We start from the raw sequence: 26,093 nt of genomic DNA, 5'->3' as shown, positions 1-26,093 counted from the left end.
ACACAAGAGCGTCAACAAATTCATTTTTGGATATTTGTTTCAACAAATAATAATTTCACTGTAATTTCACTCAATATTTTCACCTGGAAATCCATGACGTACCAGCAGCAGTTGACAGTCCCAGAACCATTAAACTATGAGGTTTATGAAGATGACAGTGTTGTAGCTACTTAACAAAAAAAGGGAAGAAAAAAACAGTATTTCATATATTTGTGCATTTTAATTTAGAGAACTGGAACATTATAGGCTGGAACCGAAAAATAAAACCAATAAAAAACAAAAAATAAAAACTTAAATGAACTAATCAAAGAAATGAAGGAGGCTTCATCTTTCTACCAAACGATCTTCGATTGTCATCCTTCCGCTCCGGCTCGTTTTGATGTCGTCAGCAGTGAGCGACGGGACAGCAGGCAGGCAGACGGCAGAGATGGCTGCTCCCGGGGAGCGGAGCGGTGGCGGACAGAGCACCGGCTGTCCGCGGGCGGTGAAGTCGTGGTGGCGCCTCGCGGTGCTTCTCTTCTCCGTGTCCTCCCTGCCGGCGGTCTCGGCGTTGGTGGAGGGTCTGTACTGTGGGAAGGAGGTGTGCTACGACGTGCTCGGTGTCACTCGGGAGACCTCCAAGTCGGATATCGCCCGGGCTTACCGTCAACTGGCCCGGCGGTACCACCCGGACCGGTTCAGGCCGGGGGAGCCGGGCTTGGAGGGGGAGACCCAGGAATCTGCACACACCAAGTTCCTGCTCATCGCGACCGCGTACGAGACGTTAAAGGTTCGTCCGAGAGTGTGGGAAGTTTGAAAGCTTTACAGTGTTTTTTTGTTTTGTTTTGGTTTTTAATTTCCTCATAAAAGTTTCATTTGTTGTAATATCCACCCGGAAACTATTTGTGCCATCATGTCTACTTGATCCAATCTTGGATTACCTCAAACTGTGCTGCAGGTTTAAGTCTTCACTGCTCCGATAGTCCTAAAATAGACATGAAGTCAGCTTGTGCTTCCGATCCTGTAATATATCCTCTGATATTTGACCATCTTAATAGCGCTCCACTATTTTTAAGTTATTTTTATTTCCATATTTGTAACCTTGAACTTTTCTAGAGTAACCTTGCATGATTCATACTCCAAAAACTGGGCCTTTGTGCTGGTCAGTTCATCCTGTAAGCAAAGAGCTGTCTCTTTAAGGCCATTTGTTCAAAAATCTAACTTTCCTCTGATTGGCCAGCTTCCAGAAGTCTGCAGAGGGGTAGAGACTTGCGCTTTAGAGTTGGGATATATTCAAACCTACAAGCAGAAGTTTCCCTTTTAAACCCATTACAAAAACATGTTTAAACAAAATAAATCTTGAAAACATGACAGGTTTTAAAGTAATAACGTGGTAAAAAGCTTCAGACAGCTGGGCGAGGAGCACAAACAAATTAAATGCATGCAATACAAGCACTGATATTTTCTGATAACAGATTTTATCAAAACTGGGGCTTACAGAGGTTGTCTTTGAGTATTCTGAGTGTCAGACTCTGTATTTCTTGTATTCTGGTGAATTTTTGTGCAGCAGTTTGTACAGATTTATGCATCCATGTACAAATTTATGAAAAATATATTTCTTTGGGTAAAGGAAAACACAAAAATTAGACACCACTTGTCAAATTAAAAAAAAAAAAAAAGTATAATGCAGGCATTCTGTCATTTTCACGTCAATGAGTCACATGAACATGAATATTGTTTACTTTTCTCATTAAATATTATCAGAGCTGACACATGCATAAACATGATGTATTTCATAGCTGATTTACACCCATGTTCAAAACTTTAAAAGTTTCCGCACATACGTGTATTTTTAGGACTCGTGTTCATCTTGACTTTGTTATTAATAAGTTGTGAGCTGAAAGGCCTGACATTTCATCATCCGGCTGTTCATTTTATTGGTAGTTACTATAGAGATAAAGTACTTAATCTTAAATTCAACACCTTTGTCATTTACATTCAACCAGAGTCTAGAGTTGCAGGTAAAGTTTAATAATCACAATCAATTGCATAAAGTTCAGTAAAAAAAAAAAAAGAAGAAAAAAATAGAATAAAATAAAATGTGTTGAACAGTTTAAAATTATTTCTGTAATTGACCTCAGTGTTGCTTTTAACGAAAAATGTAATTCTTTAAGAACTAATCATTTGTTCCATGTTATACTCTATCCACTGACGTATGCTCTATTGCCAAAAGTCCCGCATCCAAATCATTGAATTCAAGTGTTCCAGTTGTTGCCATGTCAATGGATGTTGAGGCGGACAGTTCAGAGAGATCAACAACTTACTGTAGCATCAAACGCTGCAGACCTTCAAACTTCATGTGGTCTTCAGATTAACTCATAAACAGTGTGTAGAGAACTTCATGGAATAGGTTTCCATGGCTGAGCAGCCTCATCCAAGCCTAACATCACCCAGCATGATGCAAACCGTGGGATGCAAGTGAAAGGGACCCTCAATGCTTCAGCGCTGACTTCGCACCAGTGCATAAAGCAAGGTTGATGTGGAAGAACTTGACTGCCCCTCGCAGAGTCCAGACCTCCACCTGACAAAACACTTTTGTGATGAATTAGAGTTGATTGTTACAGTAAATTTTTCAGTGCAGGGGAACTGGCTGATAAAGAGTTAGAAGGACGGATACTGTAGCTTTATTTTATTTGAAAGAAACACATTTAGTGTCCAGTGATCTGTCAGATTATAAAATTATAAAAGCAATTTCTGCCAGTTAATGTGCTCTAATATATGCTTTATATTGACTGGCAGAGAAAATGAAATGCAGCATGAGAGAAGTAGGATGAGTGGAAACCAGTATTTGACTCAGAGCTTGTTAGCTCTCCTAAGACAGAAAACCAGTGTTTTCCTCACTCCGGATTAACAAACTCAGTTCTCATAGGTGTTTTAATTCTTGGAGGAATTAAAACCTGCTGATCTTTGTGTGTGCAGGATGAGGACACGCGGCGGGACTACGACTACATGCTGGACCACCCTGAGGAGTACTACCAGCACTACTATGCCTACTACCGCAGACGGCTCGCTCCCAAAGTGGACGTCCGGGTCGTCGTCCTGGTCACCATTTGTGCCATCTCAATCTTCCAGGTAAGACCGCACACTGAGTAAGCCATGGTTTGCTGAACATCATCTGACTTATTTACAAACCTGTTCCCATCTCTCTGCAGTACTACAGCTGGCACAGCAGCTACAACGAGGCCATCAACTACCTGATGACCGTTCCCAAGTACCGCATCCAGGCCACGGAGATCGCCAAGCAGCAAGGCCTCCTCAACCGCACCAAGGAAAAAGGCAAGAACCGACGCTCCAAGGAGGAGATCCGGGAGCAGGAGGAAGAGGTGATCCGCGACATCATCAAAAACAAGATAGACATCAAAGGGGGTTACCAGAAGCCCAACCTGTCGGACATCCTGCTGTGTCAGATCGTGCTCTTCCCGTACTACCTGACCTACTACGTGGCGTGGTACGCGTCCTGGGTGTACCGCTTCACCATCTGCAGAGAGGAGTATGGAGATGAGGAGAAGCTCTACATCATCAGGTCAGCTCAAGCTTAAGCAACAATATGAATGCCGGGATGAATGACATGAAACATGTTTAGAAGTTTCTCACCTTGCTTTATCCTCAGGAGGTACATGAAGCTGTCCCAGACTCAGTTTGACCGCCTGGAGGAAAGCACCAAGCGGACCTTCCTGGACAAACAGCTCTGGATCAAAGAAAACTTCGAGGTTGGTCGCAGTCAATTCTTTCTTTTGCTTCTTCCCTCCTACAGCCTCCTCCTTGGATATTCCTGGTACGTTTTTAGTGTCTTTGGCCTTACTTACTTCATGGATAAAGCTCCAGCTCCATCCTTTAAAGGCAGCTGGTGTTAGTTTGACCACAGGTCTTTCAGGTGTTGCACAGACTTGCAGCTGGTGATGATGGACCTTGTCCTTTTCTGCAGCCTCAGTAAACTCTGCATAGCAGGGCCAGGTTCAGACTACAGTCAGCAGCTGCAGTCTAAGACAGTGGTGCTCTACATCCAAACTGTGAGATGAAAGATTTGAAACAGTTTAATGATATCAGGGAATCACCTGACAGAAAGGAATGGAACTAGCCAGACTGGACTTTTAAAGTAAAGGCCATTGCATACCGGTGATTGGTCAGAGTAGTTTATTCAGATCGCTGCAAATTCATCCAATAAAATTATGATGTCTGTGTGAGCGTCTTTTACGTGTCTGATGTGTAAATACCTTAAGAGTGTGGCAGCTTTCCAGAAGTCAGTCATGTTGTTGTCGTGTAGTCAGCATCTTTCAGCAGTTACTCCTGACCAGTCAGAAACAAACCTACCTGTAGCTCCTGCTTCCAGCTTCACCTCGTTTGCCCGTGCAGAATCAGAATTCTTAGACCCAATAGCTGTGATGGGAAGAGCTTTGGTACAGCCTTATGGTTTCAGATACTGCGTCCTCTGTCAATATATTAGCCCTTCGAGGATCCTAGTGGGACATTTTGTGCCATTCCGTTTTTTTATTTTTATCCTATTTTCGCTGTGCTGAATTAATTTAGTGAATATTTGTTCAGTTCCATACATTATCTTAAAATGTCTTTGTCTTTCAGGTGTACAGAAAAGAGCAGGAGGAGGAGATGAAGGTGAAGATGGCAACCGACACGAGGATGAAGCGGTACCGCCGCTGGATGAAGAACGAGGGGCCGGGCCGGCTGACCTTCATCGACGACTGAGCGGCACAGAAAGCATCCTCGATGACAGACACGCCTGCCTCGGTGTCAACACACACACAGAGGGACGCCACGCTGTGTGAGAAACGTACCTGTACAGAAAGATTATATAGCAGAGATATTTTCATAGCATTCGGGCCTCTGACAGGACGACGGAGGGAATAAACTGTGAGCTGAAGCTTGAGATTTTCAGTAATTTTTTTTATATCATGGCTATTTTTTATTATGTTTTTGTTTTCCAAACTAAGTAGAGGGAAGTTTAATAATGATTCAGTAATTTTTTTATTAGTATTTTTGGTTTTCTCCTGCTGGTAAAAACACTGAGTGACTTTTGGAGCCCGAAGTGTTATTAAGTGATTTTCTGTTGGATGAATAACCAGGCCGCTGCTGGTTATTATACCAAAGTGTCCTTTGGTAAGACAGCGACGGTTAGAAACATCAATCAGAAGCTGTTTGAGCGCATAAGAAACAGCTTCAGTACGTTATTTCTTCCAGGGCTTTTCTGTCTCTGATGTGCTGCTGAAGCTTTTTTTATCTGAAGAAAATGAGACGTGGTGTTTTGGTATACATTTGTGTAAATGGAAACCAAAGTCACAGCTGCGGTTTCACAACAGCTGATCTTTGTCACTCGCTGACTCTTTTTCATCATCGCTCTCCTCAGAAGTTCAGGTGGCTGCTTACTGTTTACTGCATTTCAGAGGTTGATTTTACTCTGTGTTATTTATTGTTTCCACGTTTCGTTTTAGCGAAATTAAAGTCACTCTGAAATTAACCTGCCCTGTGGTTTTTGGTGTATGAACACAAGTTTTCTGAGAGCTAATCAAACACTGCAAGGAGAATGCATAAAATTGTCATGCTATATTCAGATACATCTCTACTCTATTTGACTCATCATGAGTTAAAGAGTGTCTGGTTATTTTAAGTAATTTGTGGTTAATGAAGTTGCTTCATTAACCACAAATTCAGTTCAAGTCATGCTGGCTTGCTCTCTTTTTCAAACTTTAACGGAAACACTTGTTTCCTCTTTCACATGTCAGAGGGGTGGAGCTTTAAACCCTCAAGCCTGAAGTAAAGCAGCTGCTGTTTAATAGAAGTACCAGAACTGCAGTTCCTCTAATGTCCACTGGAGGCTGGCTCCAAAAGTGAATGAGTCCACAGTTAAAACAAACATGTTTATAACTTGATACTAAAAAAAAAAAAAACTGTTCTGAAATTAATTTCTGCCTTGAAAACAACAGCATGATTGGTTGGATATGTAGTACCAATTAGCACTGCCACCGCATACCAAGGACGAGTCCTGATTCAAACCTCAGCTACTTGTTAACCCAGATATAATTATCAGTCAATGTCAGGCATTTGGTCATGGTGAAGACAAGGTGCTGAAGTTCAAATCGAGCATCAGAGTGAAGAGAGGTGATTTACCTGACTTGCATCTTTGTTGGTGTCACACAGGCTGTCTGAATATATCAGAAGCTGCTGACCTGCTGGGATTTTCCCCCAAAAACATCTCCAAGGTTTACAGAGAACGGTCAGAAAAACAGAAAATATCGAGCGGTTAAAAATGTCTTCTTGATACCAGAGACCAGAAGACAATGGCAACTCAAACAACCACTCATTACAACCATGGTATGCAGAAGAGCATCTCTGGACTACAGCAGCTGAAGACCACACTGGGTGCCACTCCTGTCACCAAAGAACAGGAAACTTTGGCATAAAAAACTTAAACATGGATCCATCCTGCCTTGTATCAACAGTTAAGGCTGGTGTTAGTGCTGTGATGGTGATGTTTTCTTGGTACACTTTGGGCCCATTAGTACAGACTGAGCATTATCTAAACACCACAGCCTGCTTGAGTGTTATTACTGACCAGATCCATCCCTTAATGATCCCAGTTACTGGATTCTGGAATATGACATATAGCTCTGTGTACTCAAGTAGAGCACCTTTGGGTGGAAAAGGAGATTCACACCATGGCTGTTTAGCAGTCATGTGACACCATCATGTCAATATGGACAAATTTCTGAGGAAGGTTTCCAGCACTTTGCTGAATCTGCCATGAAGAATTAAGACAATTCTGGAGGCAAGTGGGCTTCGATCCAGTACTTGCAAGGTGTACTATAAGTTTATGGTGAGCATATAAATTAATATATTTTAATATCCTTCACAGACCTCCATATAATGCGAAAACTAAAACAACCATTTAAAGCTTTAAAACAAAAAACTAAACTGATCTAAAATCAGAAACTGAGAAGAAAACTATAACATCTCTTGTGACTTACCAAGCTTCACGAACCATTCTGTGTTCAATCTGAAGAGCTAGACTATTTGATGTTTCAGAGTGAAAAATATAAAATAAAATCATTTAAAAATATATGAAATGGCGATGTGGCTCTCTGGGTAAACATTGCTCTGCTTTTGTTTGAACTATAATTAAATCACACGGGAGCATGTGAGCACTACACCTTCATTGCTCAGTCTGAGCTCTAAATCACCGGAAAATGAACGATGGTAGAAAGAAGACGACGCACACCGTGTCAGGTTTTCCATTAACAATAAAAATTATTAACATACATTTTTTTAAACATACAAAAACAAACAATACAAGGCAAAAGGATGATAGAAGGCCCATGTCATTCCAACATTAACCACAATAATCTGGTATCATAATAAGAGCAAAAAGGAACCAACATAACCTGGCTGGGAGTCGAGTCTTAGCAACGACGCGTTATTTAGTTAACTGATTAAAATAGTGCCAGCTGAGATGATCACAATCATACTTCTTTTTCAATGAAAAACTAAACAGATACACAAGTGCAGAGACTTACAGACCTCACAGAGGGTCTGTCTTCTTTTTTCTTTTTTTAAAGAACGGTTATAATAATAATAAGAGCTTTAATCTGCCTTTGCAACTAACTACATTACAGGAAGTACACACACTGAAGGCTTCACAAAGAAAAACTGTTCTGTACATCGATTCAGCCAAAGCATCCAAGCACATTTCCACCGTCACAAACAGCCTGAACAGTGCAATCAAGTCAGCTGGCTGCCCTCGTGTTTGGAGTTCACCGGCTTTGACAGCAGCCTGTAGGAGATCCCAGTTTATCCCACAAATGTAGACGAATGACAAAACACTGACTCAGAACAGACTCAAGTATTTTAAAAAGAACCTATTATGATTTTCCTTTTTTTTTTTTTTTTTTCCCCCCCATCACAGGTGTACACCTACAATTCAGCACCAAACTGCACAGACTCGATCAGACACACAGACGCTCACGGAGCAGCTGGCAGAAGGTCAAATCCTGAGAAACCACCTCAGGATTTGACTCTGGAGTGACTCAGTCTGATTTTGAGAGGTTTTCGTGTGTGTGTGTGTGTGTGTGTGTGTGTGTGTGTGTGTGTGTGTGTGTGTGTGTGGGGGGGAAGTGACTCTCTCCCAATTAGTGGGCAGTTGCCATGGCAACAGAAACATGAACACCAACAGCAGTAGTAAATAAACTGCAAACCGTTACAGTCAGCCTGGATTGTTTAAGATAATATCATATGTGCATTTGTGATGCAATAAAAATGCTATTTTTAAATACTGATTATGATCATTATCAGTTCAGTAGTGTTATATTGTGGCACTTCTTATCAAAACCATTATTGTTTATAAATCTGAGGCAAAAGTTTAAACTTCAGACTGCTTTAAACTCAGTTTTTTTTCTACTCTTGGCTCTGCATGAAGTCAGAGAGAGTGGATATCCCTAATATGGTCATCTGACAACAGAAGCTCCAACCACCTGTATAGGGAGAGTGGCAATTCAGAACAAAAGGGGAGGAGCTAAAACTGTTTGTTTCAGATAAGCAGAGTTGATTATTATTATGCTTTATTTTAAGCTTTCAATTATTTTATTGAATCTGTATGTTATGGAATTAGCTTATGAGTTTCATAATTTTTTACTATGCTATTGTTGCTCAGTTTTTCTTTTCCCATGCTAAAATTCACAGCCTGTACAGAGGTTTGGCAAGAACCAGTACATCCTCGTGGAGGGAAATCTGCAGTATAAATGATGTTTGCTTGCTTTTTAGGGATTATTTTATAATTCTGAATCACACAAAGTGACTCCAGTAGCAATAAACAGAATAGGTTCCCTTTAACTTAAGTTCAAATAAGTACAATAAACAGTAGTTTTTAGAAAACCTTCAGTCTGGAGTAAATCCAAATAAAATAAAAAGTACATCTGTGACAAAACAAATTCAAACCTTCACTGGCTGTTAATCTCTTTATATACTAAACACGACCAACTGTGTCCTCTCTTACTGCATACATGCTGTGAAGCAGACCGGATCACCTCGTGAGCACCCACAGAAGCTCTTTCCAAGACGTCCAGGAGAAGATCCGATCTGCCCACGAAGAGTCTGTGATCTTTTGGTTTGTGTGTAAATACAAACTGGGATATTTTCAGTTATAATGTTATCAAGCCAAACATGGAAGTGAACCGGATTTAGGCTCCCAGCGCTCTTGACAGAAGTTTCAGGTCTCACCAATGGTTTCAAGGTTGGAAACATGACTGTAGCGCTACAGCAAATCTGTCTGTCCTTGTGCGTTCTAGTGACTTCAAAAGTCCAACACACAATACAAAGTGTCCAGGAAGCATTCTTCATGCCTCCATCCTTTCAGGTTTAAGGAGCATTAAGTCAGGCTTTCTGCTCTCAAAGTCTGTTTTTCCATGAATAGTGACACAGCCAGGTGTTTGCCTGCTATCCATGACAAGTTTTTTTTTGTTGTTGTTTTTTGTTGTTTTTTTTAAACAAACTCCAAAAGGACAGAAAGGGCTTTGGCCATGGTTCAGTTTCGTTTTCTCGGCCCCATTTTTCCTTCTTTTTTTTTTGACGACTTAGAAAAGACAACACGAGAGTAAATCCAAAGGCTTTAGTGAAATCACGAGAAAAAACAGAAAACAAAAAGCAATCATCTTTAACATCAAACAACTTCACGACAAGAAGTGGGGATTTTGGCAAAGACGAAAGCAAAAAAAGAACAAAAACAAAAAACTTTTTTTCTTTTCTTTTTTTTTTTTTAAATCACAGTTTGGAACTGCTGGAGTTTTTTTTTTTTTTTTTTTAAACATGGGGTCTGTGTGAGTAGCACACAATGTGATGAAAATAAGCTTGGTTTTCTCTGTACAAGAGCCAAACAAAAAATGTAGTTTTTCCTTCATCCAATCAGATGGGCCACAAATTGGCGTTTAGGATATTTCCAAAGGTCATTTTGATGTTTTCAACAGTTCCTTTTTCAGAGAGATGTCACCAAACCACCCGGCTTGGATGAAGTTTGGGCCAACAGTTTCCAGGGCTTTACAAAGTCCAGCTTTGACATTAAACTGTCAAAATGGAACCAGTTTGTTTCACTTCCTGTCTTATGGAGTTCTGTTGTATGGAAGCCCATTTGTACCAAGAAAAAAATGACCATTTAAATACAACAAAAACTAACCAACAATAAAAGCCTTGCTTAGTCAGACTTATGAAACATGACCCTGTTTTAAAGTCAAAGATTTTATCTCACTGAGCAAGGATTGTATATCATTAGTTTAAATATTAGCTAGCAAGTCAAAGTATTATTTAATCTGATCTTAAAATGAAATACTGTTTACTTAGTTCAACATCAACATAATAAGTGAATACTTTTGGCTTTGTTTGTAAAAGTTTGTAATATTAAATAAAACTGATGTCGGAAATGAATCTAAAAAAATAGTCAAGATTCTGATTATTTTTTTTCCCTATCATTTTCTTTGAACAACTAAACTAACTAAACTTGTAAATTGTGAAAATGATTGGATGTTTGTGGACGTATTTGCTGAATTAACCCCTGGGAACAACCAGCATTTCTGGCTGTCATGTTCTAAATCACTGTCAGACAATCCTCACTTGCTTTGCTCTGTTTACCTTCGTTACTGGCCAACAGAGCCTGAACTACAAATTCTGCATATTCACACAGAAATGCGAATGTATGAATTCATGATTCAGTGACGCGTATACCAAACGGCGCATCTAGCTACCCTTCAAAACTATCTGATTATTCGGATTTAGGGCGTCATAATTTTTACTTAGAAATATTGTAATACTGCCTTTAGCATGAGTATTTTTTAATCATGGCAGAAATGAGCTTCCATACATGGTAATGCTAGGCAGATGGAGAAGTTATCGTCAACACTGAGATGTGGCGTCTGAGTCCAAACACCAACTCCTCCTTCATCGTGACTAGAAATGTTCCAGTCCAAGAATCCTTCTTCTGCTTTATCATCTTCATCATAATCATCATCTTCATCTTCTAGTCTGTTTGATTTGTTGATTTCTAGTCAAGTCCCTTCCAACAACCGGCTTCAGGCTACATTTCTTCACTGGGAGTCTGCTTGTTTTTCTGTGGCCAGGTGAGCTTCAGTAGAAAACATGACACAGAAATCTTTCCAGAAGAATCTCTAAATGCTCAAGCAAAAAAGAGATGACTACTATTGATCTATTCACAAGATCGCTGTTTAGTACAAAAAAAAAAAAAAAAAAAAGGAAGCCTCTTCTTGAATCTAATCCATGTTGTATTATTTTCTAATCTAAAATTGATCTTTTACATAACTTTCTTTTTTTCCAGAAATGTAATACAGGGCTTCAAAAGCTTTTAGACCTATTAAAAGGTAACTTTTTCCTATTATTTTAAGGGTTTAAAGAAGGTCTTTTTTCCATTTTAAACCTTCCTGCAGAGAAACAAGTTGACTCGCAAAAACAGCCTTTGTTCTAATTTCCCGCTGTGAAAAATCTTCTTTTCAGTCTTTATTTTCATCTTTGATGGTCCGAAGAACAAGTCCGGGTTAAATGCTTCAGATGTCTTGACGTGTGCTGCATTTTCTTTCCATCTCACTGGGTTTGGGTGGGCTTCAGGAAATCCACAGAGTCTTACGAAGTTTTGACCAGGTCATACACATAAATGAGGAAGTCATCATCAAACTTGATGAAGTAGACGGACGGCTTGGCCTCTACCTGGTGGATGACCATGCCTGTTCGTTTGCCGCCGTCCTCTTTGGCGTACTCGACCTGTTTACCCACCAGACTGTCCACCACCTCGCCTGGCTCCCTCTCTGTTGGGACGCTGTCATCTGCAGGAGAAAGTGAGACAGGTGCTAAAACAGATGTGTGTGTTTGTTTGTTTTCTTAAATAGGTAAAAATGTTACAGATTCACCAACATGTTTGCATTTTAAGGTTTTAGCCCATTTTGCAATGTTGAGGTTGCACCCATAACTCACAGTTTATCGTTTTAAATCGGTCCTAACACTGAGACAGAAAGTACTGTTCCACTTTAAAGACCTACAAACTCCCGCTAATAGGGGTGGACATGAAGTCTATTTGGACATTTATTTTTGCACTTAGTTTTATTTTTTCTCCATCTGCTGTATAGTTTCATTTCTATGGGCTTTTTATTCTCACTTACTCTTTGGGTCAGGTTTAGGCCGGGCTCTATGGAAGGCCTGATAGTGACTCATTATGTTCCTTTGTGTGTTTCTCTATCCATGTGCCAATCCTTTTACTGCATTGGCAGTGTATTTGGGATCATTGCTTTTCAGATGGTATTGCATGGTGATTCAAAATCTAATGGTATTTGTCTGGATTCATGATTCCATAATGTCCAGTTACAAACTATGACAGAGGCTCCACCATGCTTTACATGGCTCACTGTTGTACCTCTCCCAACCTCCTCTGTACACACTGACAATAAGTTGAACCAAAATATTTCAAATTTAGATTCATCACTCCGTCAGAGCTGTTGCAACTGATTTTCAGTTCAGTTGTTGTGTAATGTGTCTCCCCGTTTCCCTTCAGTAAGAATGGCTTCTTAACAGCCATCCTTCCACTTAAATCAATTCTGATGAGGCTTCAGTAAACAATAGATGAAACACCTGAAGCTCCAGATACATCTCTAACATCATGTGTCAGGTCTTTGCTGGATTTTATTCCTCAAGGACATGATGTTCAGTTACTGTTTATCTCGTGTCTATAGTCTTTTTCAGATATTTGAAGAAGTTTCCAATGTCAAAAGAAAACCTGAAAGATTTCCAAAAAGCCTCATGATGAAGAACTACTGCTGAAAACCGCTTTTTCAAAAATCAAAAGAAAGTCTGCCTCCTTAAAAGCCATGTAGTTAAAAATAATAAATAAATAAATTAGGGTTGAAGCAAGACTTCTGCACAGTACTGTGCTTGGTTAGGTTACTGTTAGGGGTAAATCTGACCCTTTACACAAGTAATCCTTCAAGATTACTTTACAAAAACTAGTTGTACGCAAGCAGCTTTGATAAAAGTGCATTTTTTCTACAGTCCATGAATAAGAACAGCGTGAATGGGGATGGACGATTTCTCCCAAAAGCCAATTGCTGCCCAACAACTGCAGCTAACCAATGTATATATAATGCATGGAGGTGAGACTGTGCAGCACAACTTTTAGACGAAATTAAAAGCAGAAATATTAGAAAATATAGAATAGTTCATTTAGAATACGATCCTTACCACATAGAAAGCACATCAACTTTCATTTTGTTTAAACAGAAAATGGCCTTTAATGTGGACAACATATGCAAATATGATCCAAATGCTCGGCAAAGTCTCTTTAAAAATTAATTTCACTCACTAGAGTCGGGCATGATGCGCAGGTCTCCTTCTTTGTAGTCGTCCAGCAGCTGGTACATGTACAGGACAGGGTCTTTCTCGTAGGTGATGTAGAACCAGCTGGTCATGATGGGAGCCCGGGCCAGCACCATACCCCTCCACTCCTCCTTCGGACCCTCCTCCGTCTCAAACATGTGCTCCACCGCTTTACCTATCATGGCGTCGGCCAGGTTGACGTCTGTCAGACGGGACTTAGCTGATGGGGTCAAAATGAAATCACGACTCATGTTACTTGTTTACATGTCTGCTGTGTCCTTTAGACGAAGAAGAAAAATAAAAGGGTTTAAATTATGTTCAGCCTTACCAAGTCTGTCGGGGAGCACTTCCAGTCCCTGAACCCTCTCATCTTTATGAAGCTCCAAACCATAAACACAGTCAAATCCATCATACTTTATCAGATAGAGAGACGGGTTCACAGGCACCTGTGGGACACAAATACCCAATTTTTGTGCTTGTGTCCACACAACCTCATAAATTAATGCAACAGTAACATAATAATAATATTTAATAATATGACAGCAACAGAAAAATTAAGGCCAAGTGCCTAAAACTGCAGTTTTTTAAATAGTTTACTAATTAATTATGTAAGTTAGGAAATGCTTTACCACTCTGTTGAGCTTTACCTTAAGTCAGGTATAGGCAACTCCAGGCCTCAAGGGTCCATGTCCTGCAGGTTTTAGATGTGCCCTTAATCCAACACAGCTGATTCAAAGGGCTAAATTAGCTCCTCAGCATGTCTTGAAGTTCTCCAGAGGCCTGGTAATGAACTAATCATTTGATTCAGGTGTGTTGACCCAGGGTGAGATCTAAAACATGCAGGACACTGGCCCTTGAGGCCTGGAGTTGCCCACCCCTGTCTTAAGTAATTCAAGTCACTGAAATACACCTCTCTATAGGGTGTGTAGTTTCTGTCTCGCAGTTACCTCAGAAGTAAGTAGCAACAATAAATAACAAACAGACCACCCATTAGTGTGCTCTAGTTCTGGTGAGTGAAATCCAAGTATTTCATTTGCAGGCATCTCTCTGTGCAATGCTAACCAAGCAAGCCAGCATTAGCTCCAGTTAAAGTCAATTCTGGCTATCAAAAAAAATAACATGGCAGCTGCCAAAACGTTAACACTGAAGCTTCAAAAGTGGTGGTATCAGTGGTCACATTGTTCTTTTATATCTTTAACACAGAAGAAAGTGAGCTCAGGTGTATACAGACAGAATGGAGTGACATATGATTGGACAGTTTATAGAAACCTTTGGTTACCTGGTCGAGTACAGTTCCTTTCCAGATCACATGTCCTCCTCCTTCCTTCCAGACGTGTTGGATCCGGCAGCCAACGATGTTGCGTCGAGGCTGCGACAGGACTTTGGTGGGCGGGCCGAGGCTGCTCTTATGCTTCCTTTATGCAAAACAATACAATCAATGCTCCCTGCCCTTAAAAAGTTGCACACGAGAGCAAATATTCAGGCCGGATAAAAATAAATGAGCCGCAGCACGTCTTTACTCACTTGTGCGGGTTCTTTTTCTTCATCATATTGGCAGAAACACCTGCATGCCCTGAGGAGAAACACACGATACAGATCATTTACCAAACGGCAGCTTCCTGCTCATATAAAATGGTGATGGTTTTATGTGTTCCAGCCTATTTACTCCAAGTCCTGGATATTTCCTGTTACTGCTCGCCTTTATTAGAGACATTTGAATTAAGGTGGAAAAACGCCCAGGCACTGACTCACATACTGCTGCATCACTTTGTAACAAACAGCACGTCTTCTGATGTAATTCGGGAAGCCACAGTTATTACCAGCTCTGAGCATTCATCAACCTCCTCTGAAAGAAAACTGGTGTTTCTGCTCTAATGCTTTTAAAACTGGACAAAAAAAAACAACAACAAAATCACATTCGATTAGAACTGAACCATCCAAAGGCTGCATTTATAGCCAGAAGAGGGCAAACCAACAATACAAAAGGCATATCTATCTGTAGGGCTGTTGGATATAACGATATATATCAGATGACGATATAAAAACGTCTGTCGTTTCATTTTACGCTATCGTTTGTTTCGTGGTGTCGCAAAATAAACTGTTTACGGCAATATTTTTTTCACCGTTTTGATGGTCACTGTAGCGGCTATATTCATTTCTTAAAGTTCTCTCTTTCTCTTATATTTTATATAACCACACTACGGACGGACAAGCACCTGTTTTTATGCGTTGTCGTTAGCAACAACAACGGTAGCACCATCGCGTGTCCGCTTGTTTATGTTCCACATAAACCTTTCACAATAAAGCTCAAGATCCTGTTGAGACTTTTCAAAAGAAACTGAATGACGTGAAAGAGCAGATTATTTACAGATGAGAAGTAAAAAAGAGCCGCCAGGTGCTAAAAACTAAACCTTAGACTCAAACGTTAGAACAGGCTTTTCCCCGCAGCACGCCGTGTAATAAATACTCACAAAGAAAACGGCGGCCGTTACAACTTATGTCTAAAAATGTATCGTTTCATGCGTCGGTTAAAACACTCGACTCCAGCTACATGACGCGCAGCTGGAAACACTTCCCGCAAGTCGAGCTGCCCGAGATTCACAGAATTTACAGAAAATGTTACATTTTTGTGATTTAAATCGTTATCGGGACGATAGATGTCTTAATATCGGGATATGAGATTTTGGTCATATCGCACAGCCCTATCTATCTGTAAAGGTGTATTTTTTTATTTCTTTTTGAAAACTGAGATTTTCTGTTTTCGTTTTTTTTTTTTCCTCCATATCTCCATTCACATGTAAACACTAAAAACAAAATGTTGGCCAATCAGAAGTCTAGAAGCCTGGCAGGGAAAGAGTAAACAGGGTTTTGTACCCTCACAAAACCTTAAGTACTAACGAAAAGTTTTTGTTTTTCTGGAAAGGCAGCTAATTAGGTGTTACTTTTCAAGTGCCTTCATCATTTCAAATATTAATAACTAAAGACAGTATTTTGAGTGTTGTGTGGACTCACAACTTAGGAAAGAGCAAAATGCATACAGCATACATAGATTGTATTATTTTTTTTTAATTTAATTTATTCAAAACCAGCACCAGGATTTGGGTTGTGAGAGCGTCTGTGTTGAATGTAGAAGCCACGTCCGAAGTTCACTCTGTTAGAAAGACAGTTCACCTCTGTCTTTCTAACTGGAGGGGCAGTAACTGCGTTTTTGTATGTAAGCGTGTGAAACTGCAGATAGTAAGATTAACAGCAACAGTATTTTGTTTATGTCCGCCATTGAAGAAATTCATCTCATGTAAACAATTACGCGCACGCTGTGACGTGAAAAACGGCGCACACCTTTGACATTGTGTGACTGAATCTCCGTATTCCTCGTCCACACGTAAACGCAAAAACAGTTTTTGAAAATCTCCAGCCTGGCAGGAGTTTTTAAAAAATTCTGTTTTCAGTGACCCAAAATGGCATTTACGTATAGAAAAATCTGCGCTTTCAAAAATACCCGTGTACGTGTGGACGTAGCCTAAAGAAGAAGATGTGATGATCACTCATGTTCAGCTGATAGCGCTCCACCTTTGTTCCCTAATTTAAGTAGGCTAGATTCCTAAACTGCTTTTACATGGTAAAGTCTTTGCTAACCCTTCAACACTGCTGTTTCAAACTGTGATATGATGTCACCTCAAAGCTTGCCACCGGGTCGTTTCTTCAGATTCTTTCTAGATACTTCGCCTTCCTCCCACAATCCAAAATTATGCATCTTATATCACTGAGCGAATCTAGACTGGCCATTGCAGTGGATTTGACAGTGTGTGGTTGTCAACATGTGGTTGTCTCTGTTAGCACTGTGACTGTCAGCTTACTACTCTGCCGTCTGCCCTGTGTAAGTTTTGACCCCCCCCCCCCCAACCTCAAGACAGATAAATAGTTAAGAAACTGGAAAGACGGATGAAGTTTATAATTCATTTAAAATATTCACCTGCTTTAATTTGAGTCTCATATACAGTCCAAACTGAATATTTAGGCTCAGCCTGTGTTCTTCAGTGGCTACATTAGCCTTTAATTTGTGAACGCTGAGACATTTAAACACAGTGACCAAAGCTTAGGGCTTCAAAAGTAAACACTTGGTTATGTTGGACTCTCTCTTTGCAGCAAGTTTCAAGGAGATTTTAAATGAATGAACCCTCTGAGATCCAAACACGCCTAACCCAAAGAGGCGTGTTATAGTTTCTGTGAGTCTCTAAGTTTCATGAACTTCATCATTTCACAGTGAGTTCACCGTCATGCACTTCTGCATGACTGTCAATTTCTTTGTGGCTGCGTGGCCCACAGAGACTTTGTACCACAGTGCAGCAGCAATGCATGCACCACTCAGGCTGACTTCATTAAAAGTACAACAGGAATTTCTACTCATCACTGCTGCTTGCAGTTGTCAGTATCTCTAAGTCACCACTACAACCATCTTTGGATTTGAATGACAGGTCTTACGAGGTATGATTAAGACTGGTCAACTATCTGTATTCATTTCTAACACACTGGACTTGACTGGAAATGCAACAGAAAACAAACACTATTTCTGTGCAGCAGTGTGTGTCGGGGCAGTGAGGGCGTCCTGACCTGTATCAGCTGTGTCTCTGTGTCCCGGAGTGTTCTTCATTCATCTGGAGGCAGGAGGGCAGCCAGGCTGCCCGGCCACACAGCTACAGCTCAAACCTGCCAAGGACAAAAAACAAAACAAAACACAGAGGAGTTATTATCTGTGACTTTACTGACATCTAGTGGTGGAAAATGTTTGTACATGATCAACAAAACATGATGTCAGAGCCTTTCTGTTTTGGGAATTTTCCATTCAAACAGGTCCAACACAAGTAGAGCTTGGTGGGGCACAAAGACCAGATGCAGGGGGGGGAACTCAACAACTCTGACCCCATTTAACTGCTTAAGTATTTTAATACTAAATATAATACTCCTTGATCAAGCTGCGCTAACTACTATTGCCTGTATAATACATGCACATATCTTTACATACATAGAACATGTTGGTATCAAATATTATGTGCACTGGGAGGAAGAGGTGAAGTGACATTTTTATACTGAACTTTTTCCTTCAGCTCAAATCACTATACACTTCATCCAATCACACACCCACTTGCACACAGCCTCAGTCTTTTCTTCCTTCCTTAAGCTCTTTATCTATGGTGCACACACTTACACCTAGAGGCTCGGCACCTTGATACCGTGACTGTTTTCATTTGTATTGTTCACGGAAGACAAAATGTTTAATAAGCACACAATTATGCAACCAGATCCCAGACGTAAGAATCAGAAAGATGATGGGACACAACTAAAGTATTCTTACATGTGAAGCTGAGGATGAGTGTGGTCCAAATCTATGAAATAACATCCCACTTTCTACTAAATAGAAACTTCAAATCACCAATATGATTGGTGACAAGCTTTATTAAATTGGGGTTTCATTTCCTTAGGATTAAGAGAGATTTTTCTGACAAATGTCAGAAATGACAAAAAAACACTCATTTCTGTTAAATACCGTAAGATTAACTTGTTGTCTTTGCTGGATGTCAGCCAGTTTTACAGTCCTGTGAAAAACTAAATTCACCCTAAGTGCTTGCATAGGAATTAGGAGGGTAAGTAGCATCAAGGTGTTGTTAATCAAAAACAGAATGGTCCAAAACTGGATATTTTGTAAGTTTTCTGGTCTGGAGCACTCAAGTGTGCACAGGAACAAATCAACAATAAAATGGCCGAAAAAGAATCGAGGTGATGCAATGGCCCAGTTAAAGTCCAGACCTCAACCTGACTGAAATGCTGTGGTGGGACCTTCAGAGAGCTGTGAAACAACAAATGCCTGCAAACATCAATAAACTGAAGCAACGTCACAAGAAGTGTGGGTCAAAATTCCTCCACAAGAACATGAGGGACTGATAGTCAAACATTACTTCAGGTTACTCCTGCTAAAGGTGAGTCTACAAGCCTCTGAATCACAGGACACACTTAGTTTTTCACAGAGCTGCAGAGAGTCCTGTGGAAACTTTCTTTCACACACGACTGAATGTGCATCATCAATCCACAAAGACCCAACAAAAAATTAGTGTTATAATTATCATCACATAATGGCTTTAAAATTACACCAATTTTATCTAAAAGTAGAGACAAACTGAGGCGGTTAATGAGGCTGTGCAGTGGTTACCCGGTCTGCAGTATTCAGCACAGTTGATGAGCGGTTCAGCAGGTCGCTTTCTAGGACCTGGAGCTCGTTTTGCTCAACCCTCTTCAGCAAAACCAGATTCAAACCTGTGACAGAAATCATTTCATTAAACAATTATTCAGCACCGATGGCTTTCTCGTATTACTCAGAAAATAACCCTAAATGTTTTTGATGTTACAGTAAATGACATGTGTCATAATGAAGTTCCATGCTGTGATCACATCACAATAACATCTTCATATTTAAATTCTCTCTCTGTTAAGGTCTGACAGATCGACCAGTAAATTGACGGCGTTGCCTTCGGGCTCGGCTCTTAGTTTACCACAACAGACCCAACAACATCTGCATGACTGCAGAATATCGCGAATAAAAACAAATAACAAAGTAGAAAAACCTTAAAAAGTGAAATCTAGACAAAATATGGAAGATTACATTCAGGCAAAAGCATCGGGACACACCCAAGAGCCAGAGCTGACCCACGAACAATCTCAATACCGCCTTCAAAGAAAAATAAACAGCCACAAAACCCTAAAATATTAAATAAAAAGAAGCATGTCAATGGATCTTGACTTACATGATTATAGTAAGTCGGCACTTCAAACTAATTTTCTGTGATAAACTGTGACAATTTTACTTAAACACGTAATTAAAATCCACCAGTGAAAGTTTTGTAAATTTGGTAGTTACTAGAAGTCTTCCATTTGACAGCCATCTTCAAAGCACACCTGTTCCCTCAGATTTTATTGATTTATAGCAAATTCCAGGTGAGGGACAGGATATTCAGAACAGGTTTAAGGGACAGAGAGATGAATCTGCCATCCAAACTGAGCATCGGCCCTGAACTCTGATCGCAGGCTGCAATATTTATCAGACCCTCTTAACTTTGTTTTATTCATCAGACGGGAGCTTGAACCAACACACAAACGCTGTTTCTGCCAGAACAACCAGTGGGTGGATAACCGCCTTGCTCACAGACATGCCTAAATTAGACACGGCACGCCGCCTGACTGTCAAACACTTGAAGATGACGAAAGATCGTGAAATCTGTAGTCAATATCCTGATCTGAAAACTGACAACACAAGTGCTCATTTATCCACCATCAGGCGGGAACTGGTCAAATCAGTAATTAGAATTAAAGACCTACCTCTATACATGCACTACAAAAGCTTTTCCTTGAATATTACAGATTTTTTCCTAACTGGCTACAGGCCACGCTGCACCTTGTATCTCACGTTGGAAAAGAGAGAGCAGGTTTCATGTCCTGAACATGAGACTTCAATTATTAATCAGTGGAGCCTGGGAGGAAGGCCTGCAGTGTATTATTTAACTGTATGCGGGTTGTTACGTATCACATCTGACCCCCTAACTGCTCACTGTCTGCTGTGCTCAAGACTTCAAACCTACACCTTCAAGACTTGCCCCGACTGAACTCCACTGCCATCTTCCCAACAACGTGGGAAATCTCTGTACGTCTGTCCATCCCTCGCTTCTTCATCGATCTTGACAACGATTTTTCGAATCTACTTCAGGCCTGGTGGTTGAGCTGCAAAATAACTGGTTGTGACATGAACTTTTCCCTGCTTTGAGGCGAGCAATTGAAGTGACTGCTAATTGAGATTTGATTTTCAAAATAAGTTGTGTTTCTCTTTTAATACAAAGAAGCGGCTTGTTGCTGCAACATTCTTGCCTGTGCTGGATTATGGTGATTCCATTTGCCCGAACTGAACTTGGTAAAAGAGCTTTTGTCCATTTAGCCCCCTCGGCTTGGAACAAACTGCAGAAGGAATGGAAAATGACTGAATTCATTTCATTAAGTGCTTTTAAATCCAAACTACGAATCCTTGAGGCCAAGTCCATAACTTGCAAGTGTTTCAATTAGATTGATTGTCATTTTAACTGACTTTTTTATTTTTATTTGAATTTTATTAAATTTTATTTTATTTTATTTGTATTCTTTTACTTATTGTTGCATGTGTGTTGTTGCTGCCTGTGTTTGAGTAATTTCTGTAACTGTGAGACATCTGCTGCTGCCTATCTTGGCCAGGCCTCCCTTGAAAAAGAGGTTTTTAATCTCAATGGGATCTTCCTGGTTAAATAAAGGTTAATAAATAAATGAATAAAAATTAGGGCTGTGACACATGATGCAGTCTACAATAATACTGCTATAAATTTTAAAGTGATTACAAAAAGGTCATATAATATAAAGGTGGTATGAGTTTATGTTCCCTTAAACATAAAACGAAACTTCAGACATCCGTGAGAGCGAGAGCAGCGTCTCAGCCTCCATAAATAAATGCTAATAACATTTGTTTATGTTATTAGCATAAACAAATGACTAATAATAAACAACGGAGCACTCGCTTGCTGGACCAAATTACTGATGCAGTTGCATGGTAGAAAAGGAGGGCTTTAAGTAACTGGTTAACAGGAAACATCCCAGGTACAAAATATTTTTCAGTTTCATTATGTGAAGGTTACACTACCTGAATTATTATTATTAAGCAGTATTAAGCAGTTTTACTATACTTTTACTTAAAGTTTCCATTGAAAACGCAACATAGGCAACTTCTGTTCTTGACTGTTATTTGACTTATGCTTCATCACTGCTATAACACAGTAACGCTGCTGCCTGCAAGCTGCAATCACACAAAAATATTGTTCAGTATTTGTTTTTACCTATTTACATCATTATCGCAAATTTCCTTGAAATTTCAAATAATTTTGAGGCCATCAGTGAAATAACAGACGCGTGAAAGCTAACGAGCTAACAAGCCAGATGTTGACTTTGTTTAAAAACAGCAGTCTGATTTTATACTACATTTTATTTAACATTGCCCAACGTTTCCACACTGTATACTTCTGCAGAAGAATGAGCCATTGTGAATCTCTATAAACGCCCACTTTAGCAAAAATGCCATGATTTACTACTAAACTGCCCGAATCTGACTGCTGACATCCTGTTCACGATCTATCCACAGAAACAAAAAAATAAAAAACCCCACCACATAACCTCAGCACCATTTTTAAGCGTTTTAAGCGTTCCCTGTGAGCTTCCTCTTCTTCTAACCAACATTTTCTACTGGGGTAAGCAGCTGGATGTGTTCTTTCAGTATGAAGGTATTCTATTCGTTTTAAATCAACCATAATCAAGCTCCATCTTTGTGAAACCGGCCTCAGAGGCTGTATGTTTCCTTCACTACTGATTGCTCACTCGTTGGGTTGATCCATCAGCACACGTTTCACAATAAGAGAGCAAATGGTTTGGTGCTGGGCAGCAGAACTAGCGAGGAAAGAAAAACGGGTTTTCTGATGGTTTTATCAGCAGAGCAGATGTTCAAACACGCTCCCGCTCACCTGCAGAGGAGACTAACCCACCAGAAACACCAGAGACGCTCTGCAGTGCTTGGCTGCAGCTGGTGATGATTTTCCTCTCGTTGCCTGGAGCAACACAGGATTAGTCATCTGCCGTCCTGAGGGGAAGAGGAAATCTGGACAGCAACGAATCAGCGTCATTCGGTCCAACTAATAGCTCACTTGCATTCATTTCCTGGAGAATTACCCCATCAGGGCTGACAACATTCCCGAGCTTAACCCGTAACCAAGTGTGAACCTTAAAGATTTAACACCTGAGCTCACGGGGACTGGAAAGAGCTGCACATCCCCGCAATGTGACTGCGTGAACAGATCCGTCTCCACAACAACAGTAATACGAGTACTCACACACTCTGTAGGGGTACCGTAAGGAAACCCAGACTAGAAAAATCTATGGAGGAATTCTGGGGTTCTTTCACCTCCCAAAACATCTGGATTACATCAAGTCCCAGCACTGCCCAAACTGTTCTTCAGGGTCCTGATTCAGAAAGTAAAATAAATCTAGAGTTTCCCTAACATGTGCTTTTAAACAGTGTAACACTGAGCTCAAAAAGGTTTCTGGCAGGTTTGGTGTTCTGGTGTCTTTGACGGCATAGCCACTCATTTAGATTCTTATTATGCTGACTTTATATAATTTATTCATTTTCTTCATGTTTTTTTAAATGGTTTTCTTTCATTAATAAACACCAGAAGGGCGACTGTATGATCATCACTGACCTCTGTCAGCTTGTGTTACAGACTACAGGCATCACTGACAATGATGTCCCATGGACAATGGGACATCATTGTCCATGATAACAATGATGTAACGTGGAAGTGTCAAAAACTGCAATTCCTCTAATGCCCACTAGAGGCTGGTTACAACAGAGTCAGTCCTCATAGACCATCATGTTAAAATGTTTGCAACCTGATAAAACAGTTTTGGTCTTTATGGATATTTTCCACCTGCATGGCAACTATACAGTCTACATAACGTTTATATAAGTCACCTGTTGTGATTTTGCTGAGGTTTAAAGTTAGGGGCATGGCCTCTTTGACGGACAGGTGAATGCTGAAACAGGTGACTGTAGCAACATTAAAGCATATTAGCTTTGAGCTTAGCAACCTTTCACTTGCTAAGTGCACAAAGTAACCACGACACTACTGGCTTCAAGAAAATTTGTAAACTGTAAAGTTGGCCATTTTAACAGCTTTAACAACTGTTGGAGCCTCTAGTGGCCATTAGAGGAACTGCAGGGTTGTTGTTTTGTTTGTTTTTTTGCTTCATTTTTCAGCACTGGAGGTCTGGACCCTGACATAAAATAGAAAAGGAAGAGGGAGGAGGAGGTGCAGTGACTGGCTTACTAGTGCAAAAATACATCAGAGCAGATAAACAACAGGAGAGACACACAGGTAGGCTAAAATTAAAATAGAAATAGAGAAACTAAAAGGTAGAGTCGGTGTCACCTTCAGGTTACACAAAAAAGCAGGACTGGAAAATCAAATATTTAACATTCACTGGGGTGCTAAGAAAACAAAAAGACAAAGACAAAAATACACATTCACTCCCAAACCTTACTGATTTTCTGTTCAGTGAGGGAAGCAACAGCAGGTAAGCTACAGCTTTACCTGGGGGACCAGCCTCCAGGTGACCTTTGCTTTGATTTGGTTACAAGTTGGCACAGGGGGCGTAGCTACCATCAGGCTGGAGGATTTAAATCCGCTTCCAGTAACATGCAAAACCAATTACTTTATTGGCTGCATTTGACTGAGACAATGCAGCAAACCCAGAGGCTGACTTACACACACTGTTTTTAATCTGCAGCATGGCAGCAGCAGCACGAGCCCCCACACCTCTTCCTTTATTCTCTGCAAGGGAGTCTGATGAGCATCGAGCAAATCTGCTCAGTTAGAAAAAATATGTACACAATAATCATCATACAGTCATCATCTGCACTGACAAAACGACCAAGCAGGTTCTGCAGGGCCAGCGTCAGCCATGTTGCTCGGTTTCTTTTATACTCACTATTATTTACAGCTCCAGATGAGAGGGGAAAGGGGCGGATAGGGGCCTCAGAGTTGCAGAAGACAAGGGGGCGTCCGGGAAAGGCATTTCTACGGAAAAGGCAGCAGTGTCCCAGACAGAAAGGCAGCAGCAGCAGCGGCAGACGGACCTAACCCAGTCTGCCGCTGCTGCTGCTCCCCCCGCCCCTCCCCCTCGGCGGGAGAACGTAACCAACAAAACGAGCGCTCACGGTGTTTTTGTTTCTGCTTGTTTACCTGCGCGCTAACTAGCTAGCTAGCTAGCAGACACGTGCATGTTTGTTTCCGTCTTACCGTTGATATCATTTAAAACACGGAGGCCGAAGAGGACCGTGAACGAGGGACTTTCTCTCGCCTCCTGCTGTCTGTCCACAGAGCCCGTTTCGACTTCACAGGAACCTCTGAGACTCCACGGCCATCTCACCACGAAGAGATAAGCTAAAGGCGGCCAGGCGCCATGTTTCCGGTCAAGCCTTCCATAATAAAAGCGCCCAAAAGAAAGACGTGCAAAACTTTAACCACACGAACGAACAAGCAGCTGTTTTGTGACGAAGTTATTGGTGCCACTGGAGGAATTAAAAATAAATAAATAGCTAAAAATTAGGGGCTGGACAAGTAGAGACCAAGCTGGAAAAGTTAGTTGAAAAAAACAAATTTTCATGAATTGTGTTTGGGTCATGTATAAGAAAAATAAGCACATTTGCAGGAAAAAACAGCCACATTTATGAGAAAAGGCCAATTTATAAGAGAAGTAAAAGAAATTGACTCACTAGGGAGAAAATGTAGGAATATGAATGTGGAAACGTGTCAAAAAAGGGGGACATTTACAAGTAATCTGTAAACTTATTAGAAGAATGATACATTAATGAGAAAACCGTTGACAACAAAACACAGACAAATGTATGAGGAAAAGCAAGAAAATTTGCAAGAAAACAACTGCCACATTTACAAGAACTAAACAGGAAAATTCATAAGAAAAGAAATCTGCCAAATTGATGAAAGAAAATTGGTAACTTGAGAAAAAAAACTAAGTAAATTCATGACAAAGTTTAAGGGGAAAAAACAGGAAAA

At 40.4% G+C, this 26,093-nt stretch overlaps 2 protein-coding genes across 5 annotated transcripts; one reads left to right on the top strand and one right to left on the bottom strand.

The window, feature by feature from the left end:
* The first annotated feature begins 355 nt into the window (after nt 1–355).
* dnajc25 (DnaJ (Hsp40) homolog, subfamily C, member 25) lies at nt 356–5,509 on the top strand. Its single transcript, XM_082540788.1, has 5 exons — nt 356–769; nt 2,959–3,111; nt 3,192–3,562; nt 3,650–3,749; nt 4,618–5,509. Exons 1-5 carry the CDS (start codon nt 380–382, stop codon nt 4,738–4,740), a joined length of 1,137 nt encoding a protein of 378 aa, XP_082396914.1. The 5' UTR covers nt 356–379; the 3' UTR covers nt 4,741–5,509.
* Nucleotides 5,510–7,271: 1,762 nt separating this feature from the next.
* spina (spindlin a) lies at nt 7,272–25,503 on the bottom strand. Of its 4 annotated transcripts, XM_082540568.1 has the most exons (8): nt 25,317–25,503; nt 19,610–19,713; nt 18,016–18,111; nt 14,929–14,977; nt 14,684–14,819; nt 13,733–13,850; nt 13,391–13,624; nt 7,272–11,864 (listed from the first exon to the last, which is right to left on the bottom strand). In XM_082540568.1, exons 3-8 carry the CDS (start codon nt 18,053–18,055, stop codon nt 11,665–11,667), a joined length of 777 nt encoding a protein of 258 aa, XP_082396694.1. In that variant the 5' UTR covers nt 18,056–18,111; nt 19,610–19,713; nt 25,317–25,503; the 3' UTR covers nt 7,272–11,664. The 4 variants fall into 4 exon arrangements, with proteins under 4 accessions (XP_082396694.1, XP_082396693.1, XP_082396695.1 ...); XM_082540567.1 differs by lacking the exon at nt 19,610–19,713 and having other exon boundaries at nt 25,317–25,502; XM_082540569.1 differs by lacking the exons at nt 19,610–19,713; nt 25,317–25,503 and adding an exon at nt 25,006–25,210.
* Between the last annotated feature and the right edge of the window lie 590 nt (nt 25,504–26,093).

Source organism: Aulonocara stuartgranti, assembly GCF_965226115.1.
Source record: "Aulonocara stuartgranti genome assembly, chromosome: 7".
Lineage (NCBI taxonomy): Eukaryota > Metazoa > Chordata > Actinopteri > Cichliformes > Cichlidae > Aulonocara > Aulonocara stuartgranti.
The sequence above is the reverse complement of the archived record's forward strand: the minus strand, read 5'-3'. Positions and strand labels throughout refer to the sequence as shown.